Source organism: Nelumbo lutea, chromosome 7, assembly GCF_056320005.1.
Source record: "Nelumbo lutea isolate HS-2025 chromosome 7, American lotus-T2T, whole genome shotgun sequence".
NCBI lineage: Eukaryota > Viridiplantae > Streptophyta > Magnoliopsida > Proteales > Nelumbonaceae > Nelumbo > Nelumbo lutea.
In genome coordinates, this window is record NC_142690.1 from 34,628,733 (window position 1) to 34,641,367 (window position 12,635).

The following is a 12,635-nucleotide window of genomic DNA, read 5'->3' on the forward strand; positions in this document are numbered from 1 at the left end:
TCTTTGGTTTGCCAGCCTTCTTTTGAGCCTTATTTTTGCCCTTATATTTCTTCTTAACATTTTTTCCTCCCTCAACAAGCATGGCTACTGACCTATCCTTTATAATTAGTTCCTCAGCACTTTGTAATATATTGTTGAGCTCTTAAAAGCTAGTTTTTAGTGTGTACATGTTATAGTTAAGGAAAAAATGATTAAAGGGTGTGGGCTAAGAATTCATGATGACATAAATTTTTGTTTCATTATTTAATTTGGAGCCAACAACCTCCAGTTCATTTATAAACACTATCATCTTTATAACATGGTCATGAACTGATTGGTTCTCAAACATCGTAGTGGTCATCTACAATTTGATGACCTTTTGTTGAGCAAAAAAAATTTTACTCCGCATACATTGCCTTAAAATTATTTAGGATTTATTTGCAAAATGTTATCTTACTAAATTGTCTCCGGATAGAATTTTCCAATGAGGCAATGATGTAATAGTGGGAAAGAAAGTTTTTATCTTCCCATTCTTGATATTCTTTCCTTCTTGTTTCAAAATATCTTTCATTGGGACATTCTAGTGCATTTTGTTTGGAAATTTTGTCCAATTTATCAGACATGAGCACTAGATTAAGTGTAAATCCAATCCGCATTGTTGGGTTCTTTCATCTTATTGTCATCTAGTAGTTTAGAGAATGGCTTGTGCGCCATGTTTGATAAGTTACATGAGTAAGTAATTAGCCCTACAACCTTTATTATTTTATGTCTTTAATCATATAATGGACTTTTATCTACATTCCATTTCACTTGTATGTCTTTGAGGCTTCCCTCATTCTTAGGGATTGAGACTTCCCTCATTCTTCCATTTTAGTATAGGCCCCTCCCATTAGTTTATGACACCCCTATCATTACATGAGACAACCTAATTGATTGTTTTAGTGAAGCAGATTGTCCAATTTTATGATGCATCTCTACCTATCAATTTAGACTATTTTTATGCTAATGATGGAAGGTATTTAGAGATATCATTCTATGATAATCCCTATCATTAAGCCCTTATATTGTTTATGAGGGAACAATTTTCCTATGTCAGTTTAGGTCATAACAAGTTGGCTCCCATTGATTTTCATAAAGTCAGGTTTAAATGGATTCAAATGGGATAAGATTTCCATGAGGTTCCCCTTTTTGTAGAGGAAACAAGAGAAGTGCCCATAATGTGGGAGTTCAATCAATGATCTTTGAGACATCATGGCAATGATGTGAGTTCAACCATCATGGACGTAAAAAACCACAAAAAGTCTTGACATGAGACAAGCACTTATGGCCCATGTGCAAATTACATTCACATAACACAAATCATCACATGTATTTGATGAAAATCAACTTAAAATGAGCCAAACTATAAAAATAGTTCAGCCCATATGGTAGTCCAAGCATAATGTACTTATCTTACTTTAATCTAAACATAACTGTACCGAATTGGTCCTTGTAATGACCCATCAATCCCTTGGCCTATGTTTGTAATTGATCACTTAATTAGTGATCTAAGGGACTGTTATCAGTTCCCAATGAATCTTAGGTTCGGCCCATAGAGTGGACAAAAACTAGGTGGCATCGGTCTAGGGTTTGGTGTCCAAAACATGCACCAAAATCAAAGTCTATGATTTGAATATTTTCATCCATGATTCATAATCAAAATAGTAGAAATAAACATCAATAATAAATTCAAAATAAAACTAATATGGTTACGAATGTGGTGGTCCAAATCTAGTTTGGACAAAACTACAAAATTTGCATCAGCCTCTCCTTTACACATCAAACTTGCAACTCTCCATGCACTACATTCTCTAGTTGTTTCTCCAATATAAATTAGATAAGAAACCCTAATTAACTAGTACTTACTATTCAAAGTGTTAGAAATCAGATTAGACATGGCTGGACTAGATCTAATGGTTGGTTGGGTTTTTAAAATTTTTCTAACCCTTCCCAAGAACCAGTTTCTTGATGATTTTGAAATCTAAAATTCCGAGATCGATCTTGCATTAAATTGGAGTAGATTTGAAACTCAAATTAAAAGTGATTGTACCTAATACAGAGGTTGTAGTGTGTAGCTTCTAGAGTGGTTGTTCATGCCCAATATTAGACCTAAAATCGGCTTCCAACCGAAGATGGCACAATTGTGTGCGAAGCTAATTCAACAAAACCAATTCCTCACTTGCTTGGGTCGATGTGGCTGTGTGAACCTAGTATCCTTTGATTTTTTTCCAAAAACACAATAGAGAACTAGTGAGAATCATCTCCTAACATAACTGGTTCAATCTAAGGTTTGTGGGAAGCAAGGGAGAAGAGAAGGGGGCAAGAGGATGGAGAGAATTGAGTAAATTGTTTATCCCCTTTTAGTCCCTTATATAGAGCACTCTCCTAATCCTATTAGGAGCTGATCTAAATTAGATTTGGATCAGGACTTTATAACTAATTGGATAAGCCTTATCTTCTTTAAGACAATGGGTACTCCATGCCTAGCTCCATAAGGGTTTATTAAAAGTCCCCAAAGAACTCTAGGTTTAACCCACGTATGGTGGACCAAAACTAGGTCAACTCGGCCTAAGGTTTGGTGTTCAAAACATGCATTAATTAAAAAATTATAATCTAAAAAATTCTTTAGCATGATTTATAGTGAAACAATTGTCAATGAGTCAACAAAATAAAATAACTAGGGCTGAGAGTGTGATGGTTCGAATCTAATTTGGATAATCTACCAAAAATCCATTGATCTGCTTTTTCCATATCGAACTTGTATTCCATCATCCTCTGCGATCTCGAACTTGTTTTCTAGTGTAAACCAAAATAGGATTCAAAAAAGAATTAGATCAATAAAGAATTCGAGAAAGGCCATATATGAATATTGAATTTGCATGGTGTGTAATAATCTTGCACTAATAAAGAATTCAATCTCCATCACACTTTCAGCCCAAGAATTTAAGAATTCACCAAAGAATTATTCCAAATAATATCAGAAAAATATAAAGACTAAATTTCACATCATTTGTCCCAAATTGAGAACCAATTTTTCAATTTATATACTAACTAGATCAAATTGACTTGACTAGTTCATGCCAATTTGATATTTGTTTCAAATCTGATTTAGTTTAGTCGAAGAAATGAACCTAGTGTTCTGATACCACTGCTAAAAGGGTTACAAATTAGATTAGACATGGCCAAAGAAAATGTAGTGGCTAGCCAAGTTTTAAAAATTATTTTTAACCCAACCCAGGAACCAATTTCCTAGTAATTTGAAATCTGCAATTTCAGGATCAAATTTGCACTAAACCAAACTAGATTTGAAACCCAAATTAATTTCTGATCATTCCTAATATGGAATCCACAAAAACAACTCCTAAAGTGGTGGTTCATGCCCAATATTAGACCTGAACTAGCCTCCAACTTAAGATGGTATTGTTGCAATGCGGAGCCGATTCATCAATACCCCTTTTCTACAAAACCAATCTACAATCTGTCTTATATATCTTGTGGCAATTGAAGCCTAAGTTTGACTTAGGTTTTTTCCCAAAACACAACAGAAAATTGAAGGATTTTCATCCCCACCACAACTGATTTGAATTAGGGTTTCTTGGAAGCAAGGGAGAAGAGGAGAGAGAGCAAGATGATAGAGAGAATAAAGTAAATTGTTCCTCCCCTCTTTCCGTACATACAAAGCACTCTCCTAATCCTATTAGGAGCTGAACTAAATCAGATTCAGATCAAGACTTTTTCTCTAATTAGATAGGCCTTATCTTCTTAAGAGAATTGGTGCCTCCATACCTATCTTCTTAAGAGCACTCTCCTAATTAGATAAGCCTTATCTCATAAACCTGACAACTTAAGTTGTCATGTGATCACTTAACTAATCACATTACTAATGGGCCATAGGCTCATTTTCTTTAATGACTTACTAACTTAGGCATTGCATGGCCATATAAGCCCGATCATTGTATGGTTGGGGACCCACAAAGGTCTCACATAATTTCACAAGGGTTCAACATCACCTCTAAAAGAGGTTAAGCTGAATTCACTGCCCAAGGGTAGTAAACCCTTGAGTCAATCAGCTTTGGCTCTATTTAGGCCCAACATTTAAACATAAATGATCATTGGATACAATCACCCTATGAAGATCCAAGGATGATGGACTTATGTAAGATGGAGTCCATCAAATAATCAACCTTGTAATGGTCTCTTATACTTAACTTCTTGGCCCATAATCATCAAAACACTACTTACAAGGATTGGCCTCTTCATTGACTGCAAAATGTAGTGTCACACTCTCTGCTTGGATGGATCATGAGATTAAAAACTTTTGCATACCTTTTTCATAAAAAGTAATATAACATATAAATACATTTTATGAATCGGATATCGAATATAGTTGAAATCCACTATCGACAGTTTAGGTTTCCACTAGAAAAGGTGTAAACTCTGATATTCACTTTGTTTCACAAAGGGGATGATCCTATCACTATGATCACCCACTCAAGTAATTTCAAAAACTATCCCAACATGCCCAGTTATTTGACCCATGATAAATCTCACTGGTTGGCATATCAAAGATAGTTCATTCCAAAACCTAGTGTTGTATCAAAATCTAGATTGGTGTTAAGTGCAACTAGAAATTAGCTTGGATTCAGTGTTTCTCCCAAAAACCCATTACTTGTACTTGGGGTCTAACCCTAACAGTTGAGACAAAGTACACCACCAATTCGGCAGTACACTAGTGTTAGCCTCATTAGGGTAAACTCTCTAAGTCTATGCAATAGATGAGAACATTCTAAACTAACACGAGTCTTATAAGTGTCTAGTTTAAAGAGTAACTCATAGAAACATAGTAAATATAATCATGAAACAATAATGTACTTATATTATTCATGAATGTTTGTTCACATCAGATTAATTAGACCTAAGGGCATACACTTTCTAACAATTTTCAAAACTCAAGTTGTAGAGACCAATGTTTTTGTTAGTTATACCCTCCTAGTGTATTCATTTTGAGGTTTTTATTCATGTACGTAATAATTTGTAAGGGTTTATGGAAAAAAGAAGGTTGACTACATCTACAACAATTATAGTTGTTGCTATAGGAATAGTAGACTTAGTTTTCAGGGAAGGTATTATTAGCATTAAAATTGTCTTTTTTCTCCATATCTAAGGATAAATTTGATTTCAATTTTTATGTTACGTAAGGATGATCCATTTATTTATTAATATGATTATAATTAAGTTGAATAACAAGCTCCTTACCTATGGAGAACTTGAGAATACTCTTTATGTATTCCACCCTTCTCTAGAAACAAATGTGACCAAGACAACTTCTGAACACATTTCTATGAAAAGAACATGAGAAATCATTAATTCCACTTTCCTATGGCATTCCCAACTTGGCGATATAAACATAAATCCTATCACAAGATTGGTAAAAGTTGGTCATTTGGATGTTTTCACTGTAGATAAGATCTACCATTTTATGAACCTCGCTTATATGTTTAAATGATCAAAAGTCTGAATCATTTGAAAAGTTCAAAGAGTTCATACATGAAGTTGAAAAATAGTTAGGAAAACAAATCAAAGCACCTTGATCAGATCAAGGTGATAAATATCTCTTTAACGAATTAAGGGACTATTTAAAGGAAAATGAGATTATATCATAACTATTCCCTCATTCTACAACACAACTAAATGGTGTGTTAGAGAAAAGAAACCGGACTACATTACATATGATCTAATCACTCCTCATCCATTTAAAGTTACCATATCTTTTTCAGGACACTCATTAAAGACTTCGATCTACATGTTGGGATGAATTCTAATCAAGTCGGTTTCCAAAACTCCATATAAGCTTTGGACTGACAAGAAATTAAGTGTTAGACACTTTAGAGTATGGGGTTGTACAACACATATAATAAAGATAAGTGTAGATAAATTAGAATCCAAAACCAATCATTATCTATTCATAGGCTACCATAAGGACTTTATTGGGTATTTGTTAGTCAAAATGCCTATTTCTTAGAAGATGACTACATCTTAAGTAATCATCATCAAGAAATTATGCTTGATAAGGAGAGTAGTGGGAGATATCCCACAAGTTCCAAATACCAACACCGAACATAGAAGATCTATTTGGGTGTTCAGACCTCCTATTCGTTTAGGTTATGATAAAAAAAAGTTACTTGGTGAAACCATGGACAGTGAGGAAAACCCCCTAACTTACATAGAAGCTATGTTAGACATAGACTTCTTGAAATTGGTAAATCTCATGAATGTTGAGATAGACTCAATGAATGCCGATAGATTTTGAACTCTTGTAGACTAGCCTTTTGGGGTAAAAGCAACCAATTGAAATTGGATCTTTAAGAGGAACAAGGGTCCTTATGAAAAAGTTGAGATCTACAATGCTTGACTAATGGAAAAAGGTTACACTTAGAAAGAATTAATAAATTATGAAGAGTCCTTCTTGCCCATGGCCATCCTAAAGTCTATTAGGATACTGTTGGCAATAGTTGCACACTATGATTATGAAATCTCGCAAATGGATGTTAAGACTATAATCTTGAATGTAGATCTTACTAAAGATATGTTTATGCAAGAGCTAGAAGGCTTTGTTTCTAAAAGTGATGAGTACATGGTGTTTAGGAGTGGCCACAAGCCGAGCTTTTCATGAGCTCATTTTCTACATATAAATGCACACACACACACACACATATATATATATATATATAGATATATATATATCTATATATATATATATATATATATATATATATATGTAAGAAATAATAATATTAAAATATTACACATATAGAAAATAATATATATATATAAAATAAAAATGTTATATATATAAAAGATTTATGTTTTTATATATAATAATAATTAATTATTATAATTCTTAATTTTTTATTTTTATAAAAGATTTTTCTCAAAGTCGACTTCGAGCTTACGAGATATTGACATGAGCCGAACTTGAGCTTGAGCTCATACTTTCTTGGTGAGCGGAGCTCCAATAGCTAGCTATTCAGCTCAACTCGGCTTGAATCCATCCTTAATGGTGCATAAGCTCAATAGATCCTTATATGGATTAAAGATAGCTTTAAGAAATTGGAATATCTGATTTGACTTAAATGTTAAACAATTTAACTTCAAGTAGAATCTAGATGAGCTTGTGTTTACAAAAAGATAGTGGGAGACAAGATTGCATTCTTGGTACTATATGTAGATGACATTCTGTCACTAGGAATGATGTAGGATTGTTATCAAAGTGAATGTATGGTTCTTACAACAATTCTCCATGGAAGATCTTGGAGAAGCTTCATTCATGTTAGGATTTTGACTCTATAGAGATAAATCAAAGTGATTTATTGGATCGTCTCAGTCTATTTACGTTGACTAGATAGTCAAGAGATTCAACATGTAGGATTCAAAGAAATGATTCGTTCCTTTCAGACATGAAGTCACTCTCATCAAAGGAATGTCACTTAAGACCCTTGAGTTGATAAAGGACATGAGAAAGGTTCCCTATGCCTCTACCATAAGGAGCATCATGTATTCCATGTTGTGTACTCGACTTGACATTACTCAGGCTGTTAGTGTTGTAAGAAAATATCAATTCAACGTAAGACAAAAACATTGGTCAACTATGAAGAACATATTATAATACCTAGGAAGAACTAAAGACTATTGTCTCATCTTCAATGGTATTTCACTTTAAGTGATCAGTTATATAGATGTTAATTTCCAGTTATATTCAAATGAAAGGAAGTCTATATATGCATACATTTTTATGTTGGGATCCTGTGCTATTAGTTGGAGAAGTAGCAAATAAAGGTCCACAATAGTCTCTACAACTGAAGCCAAGTACATTGCTACAAGTGAGGCTGCCAAAGAAGCACTTTGGATGAAGAAGTTTGTCTAAGAATTAGGAATTGTACTTTTTATCATGTTACTCATTTCACTATTGTGTGACAACATTGGAACCATTGCTCAAGCCAAGAGCCAAGAGCTCATTCGAAGTTAAGCACTTCGAGAGAAAATATCATATCTTATAGGAGATTATTGGTAGAGGGGCATCTAAATTTAGAAAGTAGCATCAATGACTAATATGGCAGACCCATTGACTAAGCCCCTAACATAGCAAGTGTTTGAGGACATGTGGACAATATGGGACTTAGGCTTGTGCCTGGTTGGACTTAAGTGCAGGCAGAAATTGTTAGATAGGTATAAGGTCGGGCCAGGTTTAGGATACCTAAAGGCTAGGGCTGAGCCTAACCCAAAAACTTAAAAAGCCCAAACTTTTAGGCCTAGGCCTAGCTAAGGGTGGCAACGAGCCAAGCTTTTCATGAGTTGCTTGAGCTCGAGCCCAATTAAGTGGCTTGATTATTAAATGAGTTGAGCTCGAGCCTACTAGAGCTCGGCTCGTGAGGCTCGCGAGCCGGCTCGAATATATATATATATATATATATATATAATAAAATATTATAATTATTAATTATTATAATTCTTAATTTTTTAAATATAAAATAAAAAATATTTATATATAATTTTTATTTTTATAAAATATTTTTTCTAAATATTTTTATAATAAAATATTTATAAAATATATAATAAAATAATTTTATAAAATATAAAACGAGCCAAGCCGAGTCGAGCTCGAGCTTATGAACTCTTGACTCGAGCCAAGCTCGAGCTCAAGGTTCTAGCTCGAATCCACCCCTAGGCCTAGCCTAAGGACTAAAAATCCAAGCGTAGCCTGTGTAAAATTGTGGGCTGGGTCGGTCCAGGCTTCGATTGGGCCGGTCCAAACCCTTACCCTTTTCTGAATAGTTTTAAGCTAATATCTGCACTCCTTAGTGAGCGGTGCAATGAGTTCAGAACAACCCGGGTTAGGCTTTGTATGGAAGGTTGTTTACATTGAAGTTGAAATTGAAAGGAGAGAAGGCGAGAGAAGGAAAGGGAATTACAAAAGCCAAAATAATTCCCCGTTTCTGAAAGTGTCGGTGCTCATTGAGGTCATCCCAAATATCCATACATGTGACAGTACACAAACATGCCTTAGAACTTGGTTAGTAATAGTAATTGAGTTGGGAGTGATTCATGTGAAAATGAACTGCTAAATTACAATCTCTAGTTTAGGTTTTGATCGATCTGGTTAACAGGTGGTGGGTGTGAAATGTAAATCCACCACAGCATGTTGGAGAGCGAGTTGGATTCATGGAATTCTTTCAAGCTTCTAATCTTCTTCGGAGCACTTTCTTTGTCGTACATCCCTTCCATGGCATACAGAAAACCCTTCCGTCTGTCGGAGACATCCTCCCTCTCGGTGGCGGGCAAGGCCCATTTCACCATCTCTTTCACAAACCTTACATCGCCAAACAAAATCTCGGTGATCGGTGTTATTGGTCGCACTTGAATTGCCACACGATATTCCTTCCACCTGCTGGGACCCTGCCAAAGACCAGTGTCTCTCATGTTCGTCCACAGCACTCCCATTAACCTGTTTTCCCTACTAAACTCTTCTTCATACATTGCATTCCTCTCTCGGACATGCCACCATGTCTGCGCTGATCGAATCTCCAGTGATGCCAGTGTCGATGCAATGTCGACAAGATGACTGTCTTCATAGCTCATCCCCATTAGAGCTGCGGAATAGTAAGCATTCACCGCTTCGCTTGAGCTCTCCTGATGGCGCCCATCGTTATAAACGGCTACTTCTCCGGACCACGAGTGCAGAATCCACGGATCGAAACACCTCAGACGTGGATAGTTCGATTTCGGGCGGCGACCGAGGGTCAGAAAATCCCCCAGAATCGAATAAGCTTGAGATCTATACTTCCTTCCCCAGTCCTTGTCGTTCCTCACAAGGACGGCAATGGCATAAAGAAAGTAACCAAGATGGTGATGATGACCTCTGTAGTTATTAAACTCAGTACTACTCTCATCCTCAGATCCTTTACTGATGATTCCTCCCCATTTGGTGTCATACAAGAAAGAATTATTGGTGTATTTCCCGTCTAACCATTGTCCGATCCAAATCCTCAAGAAATTGCTGACAGCCGGAATCAACTCCTTCGAGCCGATCTCTTCGGCGATCACGGCGAGTCTGGCTGCCCTGGCTATAATCTTCCCATAGACATAAGGTGATACCGTAGTTATCGGGGTCAGACCCCCAACATCGTTGCGAAGAGCTGAGGCGATCTCTGGAAAAAACTTTTCTTCGATCCCACCAAAGGATTTCCACTGTGGCTTAATCGGGTCCGTTTTCAAGTGCCACCAGTTCCCCACAACGCCGACGAGATCACCATCTATGCTGTTATACTTGAATTCATCCAAGACAGCGACGTCTCCGTCATCCACATCCAGGAGCTTGCGATGGAGAGGGTGGGCAAGGAGGAGTAGCTCTCCGCGTCCCTTCTTCTCCCATTTGTACTCCAAGCAAAAGGGCTTTGTGAAAAAAGCACGCCCAGAAACTGCGTAGCAGTTGCTGAAGCGATCGAGGATTGTTACGTAATGTGGTTCGGAATTTGGCAAGACGGCAAACCGAAGCACACCGGAGAAGTTGTCGGCAGTGAGAACTGAATCTCTAAGGGTTAGGTTAAGCGGGGACGAGGAGTAGCAAATCCATGTATGGCTATCTTTGAGCCGGATGGTATGCTTTGTGGATGAGCCATTGGAGTGAGGGGGCTCGAAGCTGTGAAAGCTTTTGATGGAAAGAGTGACGGTGGCGGTGGTGATGCAGGTTACGAAAGGGCTGCCACGAGCGAGAAAGAAGCGTAGGGAAGGTGGGACGTCTAGCGTGACGCAGAGATCGCTGAATGATGAGATGAAGTGATTACTTTGGATATAGTTGTTGCCATGGTTGTCCTGGTTATATAGCGATGCTTCGATGACTAAATCGTTTTTGAACTCTTGCACAATAGAAGCTGTTGAGACGTTGCGAGAAGGGTAGCAGAGTTGAACGGAAGAAGAGGCGGAACGTATAATATAAGGGTGTATATACTCAGGTCGGTCTCCAAATCTGAGAACGAAGTTTAGGAAGAAAGGGCTGGTAGGGTAAGGGGGAGAGCGCAGATGCTCAGAGAAGAAGCGAGACGGATCTGGAAGACCACGGGCCTGTTCCTCAGGAAATCGGAAGGAAGTGGTTGATGCTGTGTTGGCTGGTTGCATGATCAGAAGGACTCGATTAAAAACTCTGGGTTTTGGGATTTCATAAATATTTCTTTCATGGATTTGGGAAAAATGAGTTTGGACCTTGGACCAGTGACATTATCTGGGATCTTTGGCGTTGGGAATCTACAAAAATGCTTGCAAATTTGAGAAAATATGCAGAGAGATTTTGGAGAGAGAACTTTCGGTCATCGAACGGCAAATTGATGGTTGAGGCTTCGAACAGGGGATTCTTGAATTGCAAGAAGTAAATGATGCAGGAGGTTCTTGAACTTCAAATTGCTTTTGAAATTGTAATATTTGAGACTTGGATCCAATTAAACAGTGTCAATTAAGCTACTGTTTTTTTTTTTTTTTTTTTTTCCTCCTTTATCTGGTGAGAGACGAGAGGGAAAGACGGGTTGACCAAGGTTTTAAAGAAAGAGTAAGGTCAATTTGGGCAACCTTGTGTATTATTGGCGCTCAGTTAAATGATTTATGGAGTGGGATCGTCTATCCTCTCATTGTGCTTTCTCAGGAAAAAAAAAAAAAAATCCTCTCGTGCGCTCAATTAAATGATTCAAGGAAGACACCTGTCTATTTACAAAATCTCAATTAAATGGACTGCAACCTCTATTAACCCATATTGATTAGAACAAAAGTATAAACAAAAATCCAACTACAAAAAAGAAATTAAGGCTTAATTAGAACAAAAGTATAAACAAAAATCCAACTACAAAAAGGAAATTAAGGCTATGTTTGGTTTGAAGGAAAAGGTAGGGAAACGAAGGGAAAGGTAGGGAAGCTCATACAATGTTTGTAAAGGTTTCTAATGCTATTCGATTCAAGGAGTGAAGTGCTTAGCCGAGGTGTAGCGTGAAGGGATGAGATATTCATTGTATGGACGCCCGAATCATGCGGAATAGAATGGGCGAATTTTAAAAATTTCTTTTCATCCTACTTGGAATCGTATTCCCAATTTTAGAAAAATCATATTTTTCAATGATCAATCTTGAACCAAGAACCGAACCAGATCTAAACAAAAACAGTAGGAGAGGGATATACCTGATACGGAGAAATAGTATCTCCCAATGGAGGTGTTCACACCCAAGGAAGGAACCAAAAACTGCTCCCACTGAAGATGGCGCAGTGCTGGATGGAGCAGAGTCAGTAGTGTTCTTCCCAAGAACTTGATCCTTCATAAGAATTATCAGGATGGCACGTGAGCACAGCTTCCTATCAGTCCCTTCACAAGAAACTGATATCAAGATCCAATCTTGATTTCTCCCACTTAACTGGAGATCGAACTGGTAGGTGAAGCGGCAGCAGGAAGGAGGCGACAAGAAAGAATTTCGCAGGTTGCTAGATTCTTTCTTCTGTGATTTCAGCTCTGAAAATGATGTTAATATATCTGCTAAAGGCTGTAGCCCCCTCCTCCTTTTATAAGCTTAAAAGAATCAGCTCCT

General features: G+C 37.0%; 1 protein-coding gene across 1 annotated transcript; it reads right to left on the minus strand.

Moving 5' to 3' along the window:
- Positions 1-8,988: 8,988 nt before the first annotated feature.
- Positions 8,989-11,688, minus strand: LOC148846059 (glucan endo-1,3-beta-D-glucosidase-like). The gene has a single exon (XM_088953400.1). The coding sequence runs from the start codon at positions 11,188-11,190 to the stop codon at positions 9,151-9,153; it is 2,040 nt and encodes a 679-aa protein (XP_088809526.1). The 5' UTR covers positions 11,191-11,688; the 3' UTR covers positions 8,989-9,150.
- Positions 11,689-12,635: the final 947 nt, after the last annotated feature.